General features: G+C 44.7%; 1 protein-coding gene across 2 annotated transcripts in view; it reads right to left on the reverse strand.

Annotated features, from left to right (window-relative positions):
* The window catches only part of ITGA4 (integrin subunit alpha 4), a 53,340-nt gene that overhangs the window by 33,599 nt on the left and 888 nt on the right, over nt 1-18,853 (reverse strand). For both annotated transcript variants that reach the window (XM_035133765.2, XM_035133756.2), the window contains exons 2-10: nt 18,062-18,183; nt 10,050-10,156; nt 9,657-9,783; nt 8,135-8,202; nt 6,015-6,144; nt 4,786-4,871; nt 1,953-2,015; nt 1,721-1,858; nt 133-244 (exon numbers count right to left, since the gene is read on the reverse strand). In XM_035133765.2, coding sequence (XP_034989656.2) covers nt 133-244; nt 1,721-1,858; nt 1,953-2,015; nt 4,786-4,871; nt 6,015-6,144; nt 8,135-8,202; nt 9,657-9,783; nt 10,050-10,156; nt 18,062-18,183 — 953 coding nt within the window. The remainder of the gene's footprint in view (nt 1-132; nt 245-1,720; nt 1,859-1,952; nt 2,016-4,785; nt 4,872-6,014; nt 6,145-8,134; nt 8,203-9,656; nt 9,784-10,049; nt 10,157-18,061; nt 18,184-18,853) is intronic.

Genomic DNA, 18,853 nt, shown 5'->3' on the forward strand with positions numbered 1-18,853 from the left:
AGGTGAAGTTAAAGGAGGCTGCAATCGTATACAAACTTTGGTAATCTATACTGAACTCTGTATGACATAAACACACACACAAATCATATTAAGTTCCATAATACCTAGTTTTAAATCATTAGGACATTATACCTTCAAAGCCATCGTTATCCATGTCTCCTAAATTGGCAATGGCATCTCCAAACCTCGCTGCGTACAAATCATTCCCAGCCAGTGCCGTCTCCAGCTCTAGCATCTTCCCTCCCTATAGGAAAGGAAATAATAATTCTACTTTGTAGCAGGGCTCCTATTGTATGGGGATACAATTAAGGGAAACACTTCAGAAGAGAAACAGTCCATGTTGAAATCTTCAGCGTATGGGAGACCAACACGCTACACCAGGGGTCCCCAAACTAAGGCCAGATGTGGCCCACATGAGCCAATTGTGTGGCCCCTGACGGCCCCCGCCGCCCGCTCTTACTGGTGCACCGCAGTGCGGTTGCCCACCTCCGGGTTGGCGCAACACCAAAAATAGCTTGTGTGCACGTGCACAAGCTATTTCTGCCACTGCACCGACCCAGAAGTGTACCGGAAATGACGCCTGCGCATGCGCAGAAGCCATTTCCGGCGGCGCCCCACACCAGAAAAAGTGAGTGCGCACGTGTATGGGAGTGCTCCCCCCCCACCCTCCGGGCGATTGGCTCCGGAGGAACCGGCCCGAAGCCAGGTAAGTTTGGGGACCCCTGTGCTACACACACAAGAACAACATATAACCTTCCACAAGAGTGTTTCCGTGTGGAACGTGAGCCGAAGTATGGTGGGGGAAGAATGTTTGCACCAAGGAGCTTGCTCTAGAAAAGCGAGCTTCCTGTGCAACTTACAATTCTCATCTTCTACAGTATCGGGAGGTATTTAATGCTTGATGTTTTTATTATGTTTTTAGATATGCTGTAAGCTGCCCAGAGTGGCTGGGGGAACCCAGCCAAATGGGCGGGGTATATTAATAATCATGGGGAGAGTCAACTTTAATAGAGAAGTTCACCACAATAGACATTCAACACCTAATATATCTGTGTTTGGGGTGGGAGGAGCTGTAGGTAGGGATGAACAAATCTATGAATTTCAGTTTCTCATTTTTCTGGCCCTTTTTCAGCTCTCCACATTTCTGAATCAGTTTGCAACTTATTATTTTCTAGAAAGGTATCGTAAAAGCTTGTCGGCTCATTTCAGGACAAATTTCGCCTCATACAATTTTGGTATGCATTTTTGCTTAAAACTGTTTTCTAGCAATTTCCCTCCACATAAATCATTTTTATGCACACTTCCCCCTGTTATACAAGCAATCCCCCCCATTTAAACGCATTTTACTCGCGTGTGACTGCATATTCCAGAAAGGGTTCAGTTCCTTGCCCTTGCTTAAATTGGTCCTAGTCTTTTCAGTACATGCAGATGCCAATGAGATAGTGTGTTTACTCATAACATATGATGGGGCAATGAATGCACAAGGGTTGATATTTTTTTCCTGGTAGGTTTTCTGTGATAAAATGAGTGAGATTCATCAGGGGACGCTTTCCCCATCACCGCATCCCGATGTCAGAAAAACCTCTGCTCATTATAGTTCTCCCTGTAGGAAGTTGTCAAAGGCTCAAGAGCCCTGTGGAGAAAAGCTGGTCCTATGAACAGGGCACCAGCCACCCCTTGGAATCAAACTACCAACGGGTTAAAATAAAGCAATACTTACGGAGCCTGAGTTGATGTAAACATACACTCTTCCTTCTTCCCTGATTTTACTGTGCATTGGGGCGCCAACCAGTAAGTCTGAGAGCCCATCCCCATTGAGATCCACAGCGCAGACAGTAGCTCCAAAATAAGAACCAAGCTGGCCATACACAAGAGAGAGAGAGACATAATTAGCTAGTCCTCAAGGTGAAAACACTGCAGGCAACAGTCTCAGCCTTTAAACAATGCATTACCTTTTTGCCCTTTAATTCAGACAAAATTGAAAGCTTTTTCTGTTCAATTTTAAAAACGTATGCCTAAAATAAAGAGAAAAAGAAGTTAGCTGGGCATGTGGGGGTGAGGGGGGGAGCATTCAACATGCAGTAGAAGGAGGCAAACCAAAACCAGCTGGCCAAGAACAGCACTCCAACTCTGCATTCAAGCTCAAGGAGCTATCAACTCAATACCCTGCCTTTGGCAATGGCAACATCTGGTCACCTCCAATAGCAGGAATGGGGGGAACCTCAGGCCAGAGCACCAAATGTGGCCCTCCTGGCCTCCCCACGTGGCCCTCTTGAGTCTCCCAGGCTATACCTCCTCCTCACCCACACCCACTGTCTCTAGGTCACACCCATACCTGCCAAGTTGCTGTCGGAGAAATAAGGGACCGGGCCGGAAGTAGCAGACCGGAAGTAGCGCTGCCGCCATTTTGGAACTGGGCAGAGCATGCTCAGAAGTGACTTTTGATGCTGCTTTGCCCAGTTCCAAAATGGCCACCGCGCCAGAAGTCGCACTGCAGCCATTTTGGAACTGGGCAGAGCAGCATCAAAAGTCGCTTCTGAGCATGCTCCGCCCAGTTCCAAAATGGCCGCTGCGCCAGAATAAACCAGGAAAAAACAAAAAATCTGTTTTTCCAGCTAGGAACAGCTGGAAAAACGGGGATTTCCTGGGGAATACGGGAGACTTGGCAGCTATGGTCACACCCCTCACCAGCCCTACTTTGCACCATCCTTGAGTATGTTTGTTTGCCTGGCTGGAATGTGTCCTTGAAATCTGGTGATGACCCTTGCTTGCCTGGGTGGATGGATGTGTGAGCACGCATAGAAACTAGCCTGCATTAATTGCTCTGCCTACTTTTGCCTCTGATAGGCTCCACCTATCATTGTTACACATTCCCCAGAAAGTTGCCCAGAAGGCAACTCTGCACACAAGACCAGAGTTTTCATACTGCATCTTTTTGCTTTCAATGCTGGGCTTTGTTGCAAGGTCAGCTATGTCCAGAGCTTGGACTTTTAAGGTGAATTTGGTCTTGAAGAAGAAGAAGAAGAAGAAGAAGAAGAAGAAGAAGAAGAAGAAGAAGAAGAAGTCACCCCACTACTGTATTTTGATACAGTACAGTCGTACCTTGGATCCCGAACGCCTTGGTACTTGGACGTTTGGGCTCCTGAATGCTGCAAACCCAGAAGTGGTCCGGTTTGCGAATGTTCTGTGGAACCCGAATGTCCGACGGGGTTTCTGTGGCTTCTGATTGGCTGCAGGAGCTTCCTGCAGCCAATAAGAAGCCGAGCTTTGGTTTCCAAACATTTTGGAAGTTGAATGGACTTCCGGAACGGATTCCGTTCAACTTCCAAGGTACGACTGTTCACAGACTGCACCATTCCCTGCTGTCCCTTATCAGATCTGCGTTGCAGCTTAGCAAAAGCCTCTCTCCACCTTGGGTTAACTACAGCTCTCTTCATGTGTTATGCACAGATGAGGGACAAGTGTGGAGGAAGCAACAGTGGGGCCAACAGGTTTGGAACCATGCCCAAGTAATGCTGACCAAGGTTCTTCCTTGCATGGGAATGTGGAGGGAGACTCGCAGCACAGAAGTTATTCTCAGCATGACAGTAGAAGCAGGGCTAAATGTACGGCCCTGCAGGTGTGCAATGTTAGGGTGATGACTTTTTCATATATATTTTCTCAAAAATTATTTCCTGTAGCACAAATGGATGAACATTTGCCTATTGATGACTAAAATGAGGTATATTCCATTGAAATATTAAAAAAAGGTCACACACAAACCGTTTTTAATTTTTTTGTATGCCGTTTTACCATTTTATGAAATTGTATTAACAATTCTATATATATTTCGTATCAAATTTGGACACAACACCACATTCCACAATGGGGAGCGTTCTTAGCAACATAGGGCATACGAATGTCACACCTGCACAAGGTAAAAGCCCCTTTTGGGACCTCAAAACTGAGCCAGCAGACCCTGCCGGGCATGCTGGGAAAAGAACCTACAGGAGAGGTAGCAAAACATCGCCCTCTAGCGGCATCTATACTGTTACTGCAGCTAAAAAAAGCTTCCTTGTGTGTTTGATGACCCTATATAATGTTGTATATATGTGACTCTAAAGCTTGGGTTCAATTTTATATCTGCTTACAGTGACTTCAAAAATGGTCAAAAAACTGATAAATAAATTTTTTTAAATCATTTTGTGTGTGAGGTTTTTTTTTAATCAAATCTCTTTGAAAGTAAGATTTTATCTAATCTTTAATGAAAGCTCATCGAATTATGATACAGGGAAATGAGGTTGTAAAAAAGTCATCACCCTATTGTGGATCCATCCTCTGTAGCAAAGCAGCACATGGCTGGCAGCTCAGAGGTGTCAGCTCCTGAAACTTCTGCTGTTAAGTGTACACAGTTTTGAATTAAATTTTTTAATTGATTTTACATAATAAGATTTTACATAATAACAAAAACCATACACATACATAACATATTTTACACATTCTCCTACCCCCCTCCAAGAGCCCTCTTCTCCCACAAGAGAATCCCCTGAAGGGTAGGCAATCGAATGTGGGTCATTTTATAGTTGGGTCTGTACACAGTTTTGAATGCCATCAGCCACTTCCCAGCTCAAATGCAACATTGACAGCTGTGGTCATGGGGACAAACAAGTCATACAGGTCAATCTGATTCCTGTTGCTTGGCTGTCATGGAAGCTCTGACAGCCACCTCTCCTTCGCTGCTGCAAAGTGCTAATTCCTTTCTCATCATTCTGTGAGATGTATATACATGGATATATTAATTCTTACTTTACCAGTCTGCTCCTGTTGGGGTGCACCGCCAATTACTTCAGAACTATTCCGCGACAGGAAACGACCAGCTCCAACAGAGTAGCCTGTCCATTAAGAGAGCAGGGAGAGATGGCGGTAAAGGTCCCGGGTTCTATGCAACGCAGAACATTCCACCCAATCCCCAATAAACGAATGAAGTTAAGGAAAATATTTCATTTAATAAATACTTCAGTGCTGATTCACACAGCTATCTGGGATCAAGACAATGGCTTGAAAAGCAGGCTCAGCTGTGTATCACTAAGATAACTGGTTATGCACACCCAACACTTTATGGAAAATGTTGTCCAAAATAATGTCACCATTAATGCCATTTTGCAAGCTACTCTGCTGAAAGCTTGACACAGTGGCTAGGGGTAAAGGGCCACATAACTGGCCCTTACCTATTGCAAGCTAACAGGCACACATCCTTTAAAAACACTTGTCAAAAAAAGCTGTAGGTTGTTGTGAGCAAGTTCATGCCTCAGTTTTATTTCTTCAGCTGTAAAATGGGAACTACTTTCCTATTAGGACTGCTATAAGGCTAAATGCAGTGAAATGAACTGGGCATGTGCTCATACAAAATGAAAGGGAGAGGAGAATATCACTGAGATTTATTAAGATATACTAAGCATATTCAGAAGGGTCAAGGCAAGTTCGCTTATCTCGAAGATACATGTTGTAATCCAGTAGGGAAGATGCATCATATGAGCACCTCTCTCTCTCTCTCTCTCTCTCTCTCTCTCTCTCTCTCTCTCTCTCTCTCTCTCTCTCTCATCAGGTCAGACATGCATTGGGATGCAAGGTTTCCAAATGCAATCTCCATTTTTCCTCCACTGCAGACTGGGATGAACTTTCCTGCCGTTCTTGCAGTATGGATGCTAACATGCTCCCGGTTTGCCCTCTTAGGTCGCTAGTTGTGGTCAACACCTCATGATGCACGACCATCTCCGACTGAACTACAAAAATGAAACTTGCTCAAACCCTTCATGTTAGAACAATCACATTTTTATATTTCCTCTGGGTTTCCTCTGTTTGGAAATAAAATAAAAAGAAGCCTCTCACAAACAAGTGCTAACAGGTTTTCCCCCTACCATTTCTACCACAAATAGCGAAAGCGATCATAGATAGCCAGGAGAAGCATGCTTTCAGAAACTGTATTAAACCAAAGTTCCATATGAAAGCATGTTGACAAAACATATTTCAGTTACCTAGATAACTCCCAGACTTTACTTGATTATTGTCGTCTACGTATGAAAGGTAGGTATTTGCTGTTTTATTGTATACAAAGATGGATCCAGTCCAATAATATGATCCTGGAGCTCCCATAATAATTAAATCCTGGAAGAAAACAGAAAGCTTAAGTCTTAAGTTCTTAAAGATAATCAGAGTCAGTCATATTTATTCCTGCTCTGCTTTAAAGCCTGCAGCATTACCTAGTCCTGGACACATTAGTTCAACTGGTAACGTCATTTAGTAGGTACAATCAAGTCAAAGCCCATTATCTTTCGTTTTCTATATTTGAAAATATACCAGCTCTTCCTCTGCTAAAGATTAAGTCTGCAAGCAACTCCAAATGGGCTGCGAGCTAATGAAAAAACTGCCCTCCTCTGCAGAATATTTAAGAACGTATAGTTCTTATACAGAACATAAAGATGCACAGTGAGGTACAGTGATCTTTACAAGCCCAAAGGGAATGCTTTCAGAACTTATTACTGCTATGGATAGGTTAAATCTGAATCAGGCAATAAAATCTTATGTTCCGTTATATTATTTATATCTTTTTTGAAATAAAGAAGGTAAGTCTATTTTTTTTATATAAAAAAATACAGCTCATGGTGCATGTTAAAAATTGTGCTGTGGAGAAATCCGTCTGCTCCAAAATACATTGCCTTTGGAACAGTGGTCTGTTACTCTGGCAATGGCGCAAGTAGTCATTTATACTACTGCACCTGAAGCATGACTGCATTCTTCAGGAATGGAGCAGAGCCAGCTCATAGGTCAACCCCGACTCCCTTGCAATTACAAGGTGAAGCTACGGGACCAAAAAAATAATAAAATAATAAAAATGCAGCTGTAGATGCTGCATAATAAAGGCCCCAGCTATGCGACACAATGACCTGTGTGTTGAACACAAGGTGTGTGTGAGAGAGTTGGGGGAGAGCTCTGGCATAGCAACATGACAATAGCGCAGTGCCACAGACTGGTTGGGTGCAGAGGAATGGTGGGAGTTTCCAGCTGGGGAACCCCCAAGGGAGGAAGGCTCAGAGCTGGGGGATTATTGGTTGGATGGGTCTTGGGAGGAGGAGGTGTTGTCAGAAGCTGAAGGGGGTAACAGGGCTTAGTGAGCCCGGAGAGTCTGTGGCAGAGAGAAGTCCAGAATCAGAGGCAGAAGCTGAAGCAGGAGAGTAGGATGAGGGCAGCCAAGAGAAAGAGTTGAGTCAGGCTGGTGCAGAGTCACGGGTGTCTCCCCCTCCTGTTGCGATGAGCCCCCTTCCTCCCTTGTCTCCCAGAACCAGAAGAGGCATGAAAAGGGTGGAGGAGAGGTTGGTTTCACGCAGGCACACTCTCCAATTGCTTGGGGAAAGCCCTGGAGAGGAGCAAATGGCTTTGGTGAGGAGGGGACTTTCAGTCTTGGCAACTGTGCTGTGCACAGACACTCCACCAAGTCTATGCAGATTGTGTTTCAGCCAATAATGCGTTAACTCCATCTTGAATGGTGTTGTTTACTGCCGGCTCACTCCTGACACACAATTGTGCGGAATCTCAGCTTGGTGCCCAAAGGCAGCCCTCCAGGCCTCAGTGTGTGGCACTCCCCACATACAGGAATCTCCCCAGGCACACCCCTCATTGGCTCTGCTTCACTCCTTCATTGGGTGTTTTTGCCAGGCTGAAATTTGTCTTTGATCTCAGGCTAAGCCTCTTGCTTGCCTGGAGAGAGGACAGAGAAGAGTGTGTTGTTCCACTTCCTTTTGCCTCAGGCCCCTGGAAGCCTCCTCAGCAACCTTTTTTCAGCTGTGGGCCGGTCCACTGTCCCTCAGACCATGTGGTGGGCTGGACTATATTTTTTTGGGGGGGATGAACGAATTCCTATGCCCCCAAAATAACCCAGAGATGCATTTTAAATAAAAGCATGCATTCTACTCATGTAAAAACACGCTGATTCCTGGACCATCCACGGGCCAGATTGAGAAGGCGATTGGGCCGCATCCGGCCCACAGGCCTTAGGTTGCCTTCCCCTGGTCTAAAATGAGACTAATATACAATGAGAGGATAAAACACACACAAATCCAAAGCTTTAACAGGAAAGCAATATTTTTAAAACACACACCTCTGTGTAAAATGATGCTATCCCAGCCTGGCATGATCCGTATTTGTCTCCATATTTGTTCCAGTAATCTGAATATTCACAACAAAATATGGGGGGGTGAGGGGGTGGGGACAGAGGGTATGTATAAACAACAAGCAACTAAAAACAATAATCCTCCATGAATAATATCACAAATTCTCCACAGCTGTTTGATAAAGGAGTTTGGGATTAACTAGAACTCCTGGCATCCAACAGCAAGGCAATATCCCACTTAATGATATCAGAAGAATAAGGGATTTGAAAAGGGTCCTATTCGAAATGTATTGTCATTGCTCAACCTTGCTTTCAAAGCTCTGGTTTAAAGGATTCCAATAAAACCAGCAAACTCATTTTCGACACTGTTCGTTCTAATCAACTAGAATGCCAACGTCACTGTTTTTAACAGGCTTCGCAGATAAGATGTGTTGGCAGCATTGCTGTTTCTCCCCCTCCCATCTATAATTTCGGGAAATCGCTGGTAGGAAGAACTAGAGAACTTTATGGGAAGAGAAGCTAAGTGATGGCACAAGCTCAAAGTGTGGATCTAAAGCAGTGTTTCCCAAACTTGGGTCTCCAGCTGCTTTTGGACTACAATTCCCTGACCACTGGTCTTGCAAGCTAGGGCTGATGGGAGTTGTAGTCCAAAACAGCTGGAGACCCAAGTTTGGGAAACACTGATCTAAAGAAACACAGGGAGTGCCCTGGCAGGTCAGCGGATGTCCCAGTGAGAGACACTTTGCTCATTCCTAGTCATAACCCTTTCTGAAGCTGGCACCTTCCAAATGTTGCTCCTGTCATTCTTGACCACTAGCAATGTTGGCTAGGGATGATGAAAGATATAGTTCAAAATATCTGGAGGACACCAAGTTAGAGGAGGCTGGTCTAGAATCAAATGTGGGAAGCAGAATGGAAGGAATCAGTTTCCTTCCATCCTGCACAATGAACTGGTAGGGCATGATTTCTCCCTGGTATGTGCTGTATCTAAAGCAATGGTGGTCTGGCATTGTCAACAGCTCAACTCCACTCTGAACTAAAGTTCAGGGCAAGTATTTTTTCCCCCAGGGAGAATCAGACTCTGTTGACCAAGTCTCTCCTGCCTTGGGTATATCATGCAGGAAACCACTCCAGGGGAAGAATAGCTGGGTTGCTTCTCTGTCCCTCAACCTCCCTAAACGTTCCAACATGGCCTCCTATATGGATGATGTCTGAATCATTTGTGAGGGCAAGAGGGTTTTTTAAAAAATAACAATAAAGCCATGTTTGTAATCATAATCACTGTATAATCAACACCCATTATAACAGTGCATTTAAAAGACTTTGCCTCATTTTTGTTAAAAACATATTTTTTTCGTAGCAACCATGGCAGCCTCAAAAAAGCTTTTAAAAGTTGGAGGCCAACGTTTGGCTTTCTCAGTTATAGAAAGTTGAGTATTTGCTTGCTGAAAATGAGTGTTCCTCATAATGCATCGTTTACTTCTATCTGTCCAGCCGCACTGACACTTACTCGTATAGCAAGGACATATTCTTCGACTCAGCAGCGTCCGAAAATTGGAAGGTATCTCATAACAAATGCCGTAGGGAAATTTGTGCGCTGAGATGTAATATACATTTTTCCATCGGTGTCCACAGGCCTAATTAAAAAGAAAAGTGTGATTATCACGAAAGTTGCATGAAGAGAAAGCACTTGAGACACAAGCCTTTCACCGGATGGGGCCATTAATTCACCTGGCTCCATGTCATCTGAACAACCTGGCAAGCAGCTCACCAAAATCTCAGACCAAGCTTCTTACCTGGACTTCCCTGGAGATGTCAGGAATTGAACCAGGAAACATCTGCACGAAAAGCACTGAGATATGACCCTTCCCCAAAATATTGGGGAATGTAAGACAATACTTACAACAATGGATCCATTTTCTCCTGGCTGCCTAGACAAACTCACGCCCATCCACTGATTGTCTCTTTCTTCTATACAGGTTTTCCCACACTTCTCTCCTTTTGGGTCACCTTAAACCAGAAAGAGAGGAAAAATTAGCACACGCGTAGCCATCTTTCAGAACATATGAACCACACTTCCACTGCATTCCTACCCTTGATGGGCATAATTCAAAATTTAGCCAGCATAGTGATGTTATGACGGTGCAACATTCACATTGCACTAAATAATAATAATAATAATAATAATAATAATAATAATAATAATAATTTATTACTTATACCCCACCCATCTGGCTGGGTTTCCCCAGCCACTCTGGGCGGCTTCCAACAGAAAAATGAAATAAAATAATCTATTAAACATTAAAAGCCTCCCTAAACAGGGCTGCCTTCAGATGTCTTCTAAAAATCTGGTGGTTGTTGTTCTCCTTGACATCTGATGGGAGGGCGTTCCACAGGGCGGGCGCCACCACTGAGAAGGCCCTCCGCCTGGTTCCCTGCAACTTGGCTTCTCACAACGAGGGAACCACCAGAAGGACATCGGTACTGGACCTCAGTGTCCGGGCAGAACGATGGGGGTGGAGACGCTCCTTCAGATAAAGTGATTGCAAGCTCTTGACCATCACAGTGGTGCCAACGTAAACAAGGGTGGTCTCAGGACACGGTGAGAGAGGAGCAGCGAAGTGGGCAGTTTCTTGCTTAGTTTGTTCCAGCTTCCTAAGTCACACTTACAAATTGAATGGCATAAGCAAACACACTCCTGTTGGAGGCAACAGGGGTGGTAGAGGATAGGATTTATTTTCTCGTATAACAATAGGAAACTCATTTTCTAAGTGAGGTTCTTTATGCCACAATCACACCATCCACTCACAAGGAGGAGGTATCAGCAAGCCCATGGAAACACCCAAAACCTGCATAAGTGCTTTGGGTTAAGTATGCTTCAGGTTAAGTACGGAATTCCAGAAGCAATTACACTCATACCTCAGGTTAAGTATGCTTCAGGTTGAGTACTCCACGGACCCGTCTGGAACGGATTAATTCACTTTCCATTACTTTCAATGGGAAAGTTCGCTTTGGGTTAAGTACACTTCAGGTTAAGTACAGACTTCTGGAACCAATTGTGTACTTATACCGAGGTACCACTGTACTTATCATTTTCAGAGAAAGTTTACAGAACCAAGTAGCACATAGGGTTGCCAGACTCAATAGAGGACAGGACTTCTGTGCATTTAATTGCCCTGCTCTCTTTTGAGTCCGGAAACCTTAAAGAGAAACAAGCAGATGCTTTGCTTGGAAATTAAACAGAGGGTCTGCTGGTTTCTCTTTAAGGTTTCCAGACTCAAAAGAGAGCAGGGCAATTAAATGCACAGAAGTCCTGTCCTCTATTGAGTCTGGCAACCCTAGTAGCACAGAAAGACAAAAAAGGAAGGTATGCAGCTGCCTCCAACATAAAAACACTTGACAAGTAAGGAACTGTAAGAACTTAAGAAGCACAGTACTGGATCAGGCCCAAAGCCCACTGACCCAGCATCCTGTTCTCACAAGTGGCCAGCCAGATGGCTAGGGAAGCAGGACTTGAGCACAACAGTGCTTTTCCCTACTTGTAATTCACTTCTGTGGGATACCACATTTTGCAGGTAAAATTTCCTCTGCTGAGGGAGCATGATTACAGTATATCCAATAGTGAACTTGGGTCCAATAGTGAACTTGGGCAGTTATGTGCCTTTTCCGTTTGCAAACTAAATGGGACCATCCCAAAAATAAGGTATTAAGATCTCAGCTACACTCTTGGTGCTCCAGTTTCAAGCTGTCAGGCTTTAAATAAAAAAAATCATTGCTCATAGCAGTAACATTCCTACATAAAACCGAAAAGCAAAAAAATTAAGTGATGAAATCTTATGCGTCTGGTGACTAATCATGAGGAGAATCTTGCAGAGCCATGACCTTCTGACCCCAACTGCCAACAGATGAGCCAAAAAAAAGTCACGGTTTCAGATTTAAGCTAATGTGCTTGGGATATTACCACCATATCTTTTTGGGGAGAGGCGGGGGGGGGGGACTTGCACTCAGACACAAGTGCATGCACACATACACATGCATATAAATGCACACATTTTACTGCACTTGAATTTAAATACTGTAGCTTGCCTCACATCTGTTTCAGCTCAGCAGCATCACAGCCTGGTCGAAGGAAATGTGTGGAGGGTTATCTAACAAATATATCTAAGCTAGTGGTTTAAGCCGGATGAACTTCCACCCAAAAGGCAGACAGATGAACTATATGGCTCTTACAACATGGCAAGACCAGTGAGTAGGTTTGGCTAGTCTGCACCAACCCCCCTAGAATCATTGCCCCATGCTTCTCATAGAATTAAAAATGCCTCCAGCTTCGCATCCATTCAGAAAACGATTTCTTTCAATAGGCATGACTATATTTCCATGTTTTTCACTTTTTACTGGAGTGCCTCTTTCACATGCTATGCATAAGGCTGCACAATTATCTAACCTACACAAATTTACTTGGGAATAAATCCCATTAAACTCAATTGAGCTTACTTCCGAGTAGACACATAGAAAGTTGCACTGCAAATCTTTAGCTCATACATTTTAAATACTAGTTGTTTCTAAGATCACAAAGGAATTCAGAACTATAAAATGGAAATAACTTTTCTCTTAGTCTCTCTCCCTGCTCCTCGTGATGAAAAATAACATAAAAGGTTAACTGGCTACTTGTTTGGAAGCCTGGTTTGGGAGCTAGCAGTTAGGTGCATGCAAGGTAAATGTTGTGAAATGTTTGGGGAAATGGACATATTTTTTGTGCTGCAAAGGAGCCCTTCATCCAAGCACTTGTTGCCAGGTGGAGGCAGCAGGTGAGACATGGCCAATGGGGAGGCTAAAAAAGGTAAAGGTAAAGGACCCCTGACAGTTAAGTCCAGTCGCAGACAACTCTGGGGGCGCGGCGCTCGTCTCGCTTTACAGACTGAGGGAGCCGGCATTTGTCTGCAGTTTTTCCGGGTCATGTAGCTAGCATGACTAAGCCTCTTCTGGCGAAACCAGAGCAGCGCACAGAAATGGCCTTTACCTTCCCGCCGGAGTGGTACCTATTGATCTACTTGCACTGGCGTGCTTTGGAACTGCTAGGTTGGCAGGAGCTAGGCAGAGCATCGGGAGCTCACCCCACCGCGGGGATTCAAACCACGGACCTTCTGATCGGCAAGCCCAAGACGCTCAGTGGTTTAGACCACAGCGCCACCCACGTCCTACAATGGGAAAGCTACACTTGGATAAAAGGATCCTGTTGCCCTGGGACTGGTGAATTTGAAAGGGTGAGAGGCTTGAGTATTTAAGCAACCCCACGCAGGTCATTTCAGGAGTGTGGAGCATTTTGGCATCAGAGGGTTACCCACCCATCCTGTTTTTGCACCTTAAGCCCAGTTTAGGGTCATCAATAATTAACTGAATGAATAGAGTGAAAGGTTATGAGTCATGCGGGTGAGGAGAGAGTGAGTGTGTGAATTTGGCAGTGCTGTTTGTTTCTGGGTACTATTTGTTAATGTTGTTGCTGTTATTTTATTTATTATGAATGCTGTAGTACTTTGCAAATCCTACAACATGAACTTTGTTGCAATTGTACTGCTTTAGTTGTTCAGTCGATGATATTTTATGGATTGCAATGGCTTTACCGGCGATTTGTTAATTCTTCTATATGATTTCTGTTGCATTTGTGATGTTCTATTATGTTTTCATTATTTGTTGTTAGTAAGCCACTTTGTAATTCATTTGAAATCTAATAAATCAAATCTTCAGACCCAGGAAGGCAGATTTGGTACAAGTGGTTGGGGGTTGAGTATGCTAACAATGCCTTTACCTATTGCTTTAGGGCCAGGATGACCTGCAAACATTGTAACTGGTCAAAATTTGCAGTTTTTATTTCATCACAACTGTGGCAGGTGGAGGAGCAGCCAGGTTAAAAATCCAAAGTTGATGGCCAACATAATTTGGTATCATTTAGGGGAATAATGATAGCTGCCATGTAGACAGACGTGGGTGGATGGACAGCTAGCCTGGTTGCTTGGTTTGGTTGGCTGAAAGTAAGCTGGAATTCCTCTCCATGGAATGGCAGCTTGCCATGTGACCTCAGGAAGCTCAGCAAATGAGGTGGCCCCTGAGGACCAACCAAGCCAGGTCCCAGGGGCTTAGGGATGTTAGGGGGCTCTCCTCTATCACTGGCCTTTACAGGTTCTCCAGTAGTTAGTTCTGAATTTGCATGATTATTTGAAAAATGACCCCAAGAGTCATCTAGTAAACACCCCTACAATGCAGGAATATCAACATGTGGTTTCCCATCCAGTTTGAAACCATACCGGACCCTGCTTAGCTTCCCAAATGTGCTAGCGGTTTTGTCGCTGCACCACTAGAGTTGGGGGTGTACCAGTCATGGTCTCTCTTTTGTCCCCACAAAGATAAATGGCACATTTCACAGGCATGGTTAAAATAGTTCAGTGCTCAATTCAGTTATCTGAAAGTGCCTGGGATCCGAAACCTGCAGGTACACCGACTTCCTATTAACCAGCAATCATCATAACAGTATTCATCCATTTGAGCTAAGGCACGACAGAACACTTACAGGTGCAAGTTCTTCAGCACCATGAGCTTATTCTTATGAATTATTCTTGGGGAATGCAGTTTTCATGAACAATGTCTGAAGCTCGTTATTACATTACCGATCAGAGAACAGCTCCAACTCAAACATGCTTCATGACAGATCAAGTCCGTTGCTAGTGCAGCCCCAGTATTTGGATCCTTGCTGGATCAAGAACTAAGTACTTGCTGCTTTTTGAAAGAAGTGAATGTGTTGAGAGACAGTTAACCCTGCAATGGGGATCAGGGGTTGGCATCAAGGCCCATCCCACAGGGTGGGATAACGGACCTCCTTGCTAATGCTGCCTGCTCACTTGTCTCCACTGAAAAGCCAAGTAAACAGTAACAGGCGCAAGTAGCAGGAACAACAGCCTCCTCTTCCACTCTGGGCAGCTGTGCAGACTGGACCCCAAAGATGCCAAGTCAGGGGTGTAGCCAACACAATGCCCATTATTCTTGGTCCCACTGGCTGGAACTGATGGGAAATGGGGAGTCCAACATCATCTATTGAAATATGAATAAGGTAAAGGGACCCCTGACCGTTAGGTCCAGTCGTGGACGACTCTGGGGTTGTGGCGCTCATCTCGCTTTACTGGCCGAGAGAGCCGGTGTACAGTTTCCATGTCACATGACCAGCATGACAAAGCTGCTTCTGGCGAACCAGAGCAGCGCACGGAAATGCCATTTACCTACCCGCCGGAGCGGTACCTATTTATCTATTTGCACTTCGTGCTTTCAAACTGCTAGGTTGGCAGGAGCAGGGACCGAGAAATGGGAGCTCACCCCGCCGGGGGGATTCGAACTGACGACCTTCTGATCGGCAAGCCTTAGGCTCTGTGGTTTAACCCACAGTGGCACCCATGAATAGTTGGTTGCAAAAGCATAGATGTGGAGGGAGGCTCACTCAATAAGGTGGCATACCGAAAGCATTTTGTCCAGAGGCTTGCTGAAGCCCAGAGCCAGAATTGACAGAGACACAAACACAACCAAAAGGGAATGAAGCCCCACATACACAGTGGCGACCCTGACTAGCACTGCGTTTCTCAGTTTGATCCTGCAAAAATGAAGTACCAGCTTCCCTACCATCCCTGGACAGGCGTCACAAAGAAGAGTGTCGCCAGGAGCTTGAGCAAGAGGGTGCCCTGTAAGCAAGCAGTAGGGATGTGGGGATTCTCCCCAGGCTTTTATATTCAAGTGGCAAGTTAAATCAGCTTACACAAGTCTCTGCTGCTTACATATAAACACCTTAGTCTGACCCTTAACATCCCAGGCTGGGAAACCTATCTATGGAGAAGGAACTTGCTTAACGTGACGCGGGACAACGTCTTTCCACTGACAACTGATCTACTCATGAGTGAGCACCACCAGGCCCCTGTTTCAGCAACACTGCTCTTTGCACATGTGGGCAGCACGTGCAGAAGAACAATAGAAGGGTGAATCTGGACAAGAGGAATGGTATGAAGTCCATTCACACAGCCAGCTACTATTCATCAAGTAACGAGAAACAACAAAACGAGGGCTGTTGCTCAGCAGTGCAGCAAAAAGGTCCCCAGTTCAGCCCCCGGGGATTTATTTTAAGTGGAAGAGATATCTGGTCATGGATACATGGCACAACACAAGATTTCCTTCACCTTTGGAGGATAACCTGTTAAGGTTTTGTTCTAGCCGCATGGATTTCAAGATGGTCTCTTTTACTGTTACAACAAAAATTGATGTCAAGGGTGCAGCATTTGGAAAGAGAGTGCCAGCATGCTTAAGAAGCTTGCACATCCTCTCGGTGCCTCAACCTACCTCCGTAAATGGTCTCTTCGTGGGAATGCTTCACACATCACAGAATCATAGCCACCTACCTTATACAAAGTCAGATAATTGGTCCATCTGGGTCAGTATTGCCTACTCTGACCCTCTGGGGTTCCAAATTCTAGCTGAAGATGCTGGGGATTGAACCCAAGACCTTGTCCATGAGCTATGGCCAATCGTTCCACTTATATAACTTATTTGCTTCATAAATTGAAGCTGTGCAAATCTGTGAACAGACTCCAGTGAAAAGCAGTGCAGCCGAGCTCTCTCTCTCTCTCTCTCTCTCTCTCTCTCTCTCTCTCTCTCTCTGTACTGGTTCCTTCACACATGCATGTTACCTCTCAATGTCATGGCCATGAGATGTTAAGGAATCCTTAACTGAAGAAGAAGAATAGACCTTTCATCTAGTCTCCAAATCATCAGCACGCAGGTTTGCAACAGTGCACTGTATTCAGTAAAAGCCTGGAGCCCAAACACTCGCTGTGACCCTTTTTCTTGAATGACTCCATTTTCTATAAAACTACAATGTGACAGCATTCCTCAGCTAATTTATCCGCAAGGAACGGGATGTATTTATGCAAGAGAATTTTTCTCCAGTCTAAACACTTCTTCCCACACATTTTGAAGTCCATGGGGTTTCCCCCATTCCTCTCGTCCGTGACCGTCATTATAAATGGCAGTGGCTCCAAAGTTCTTGGACTCTTGTTGCCATAATGCCTTAAAAGGACAGGCTTCCACAAGATTACAAATAAGCGCTCCATGAGTGTTGGGAGCAAAAGGCGGGAAACCAGACATGCATAAGGTTTTCAAATATCATTTTTAGTCTGGGCAGCTAACTCAGTCTTAAAACAGCAAACTCACTTTCCATCTGCAAACAGACAAAAACGATATTTGGGTGGTTGGCATTTTAAATGAGTCAGCCCTTCTAAGAACACGCACATTAAAAGGCAACTAGGTACACATAACCCCTTTGATTTCAATGGGCTTAAACACGGGCCATATTGTGTGTGTGCCCCCCCCCCGTTAATGCTCTTACGCCCAACTGCTTGATCCAAAATAATTACATGGTACTTGCATTTTGACTTGCTGGCTTTCATTTCATTTTCAAGGTTTTTCAGAACACAACTAGAGAGCAAGTCCCATCAATTGCGGTGAGACTGACTTGCAATTAAACATGCTTAGGCTTTCATGGCTTGTCATTCTTTCACTCTTACTTGAGCTCCATTTTTATATGGCATTGGGCACCTTCTTGGGGGAAGTGCCATGCAAACATTAAATTAATAAGCTGCAATTACAACTGGCAAGTGGACACCCTACCTTCTCGGGAGCAGGGAGGAGGAGAAGAAAGAAAAAGAAATGAGTCTTCAGTAACTCCTTTATCATTTCAGTACTTTGGAGACGTTACTGAGTGAGGACAGATGGAAATGAGGAACAGTGCTACACAGTAAGGATTTCCGAAGAGCTTCACCAAAGCTGGGGTCATCCCGTTTGGCTGCCAACAATGGCCAAGTCACCGAGAGGGTCCCTTCCACTCACCCAATTGGAGTATTTCGCAATCTCTCCTAGTATTATTCCCAATTTGGCACCGGAAAATCGCCCCTGGATTCACCACGGAGCTGTTTGTAAGCCAATTGGCTTTCGGAGCTCCCACTACAAGCCTGGGGGAAGGAAGTAAAAGAAAAGCAAGGCTAAACCAACGGCAAGTGGATCAAACCTACTGCAGACTCAGTGACAATCCCCTTGGGGACCAACGGAGGTACGAGTTTAAAATTAGTGCCTCTAGTCCTCATGGTTCAGGGAAACACTGAAGCGTTTCTGACTACTGAGATCCTATATTTGGAGGGTTGGGGGGCAAGCCAGAAAAAAACAACCTGTGCCTCAATGGATAGCTTGAGACCAGGATTTATGTTGGGGGGGGGGACAGGACACCGACCCACTATGCTTTTCTATCTGACTCTGTGTAGCAGATTCCGAATGCAACGTCTCAACAACAGTTGTTTTCAATTATTCTCTTTTGACCCCAATTGCTCAGCAAAAAACCTGTCAAAATCTTTCTATAATTTCTACTTTTAGTTAAGTATTTTTATTTATTTACTTGATTTTTTTTGGAGGGGCAGCTGCCCCCCTGCCTATGTCTATGCTTGAGACCTATGAGAAAAACACAACCAAGACTTGTTCTTGGCTCCTCACTTCAAGTGGCGAGAGGAGAAGGGGTGCAACATTTGCTCAGTGCCAGATCACAAACCCTGGTGAGGCCCCTAGGCAGTTGAAATATCAGGGGCCCCTTTTCAAATTAGCGCCTAATACTTATTTTATTTTTCCAGCCCA

This window comes from Zootoca vivipara, chromosome 1 (genome assembly GCF_963506605.1).
Source record: "Zootoca vivipara chromosome 1, rZooViv1.1, whole genome shotgun sequence".
NCBI lineage: Eukaryota > Metazoa > Chordata > Lepidosauria > Squamata > Lacertidae > Zootoca > Zootoca vivipara.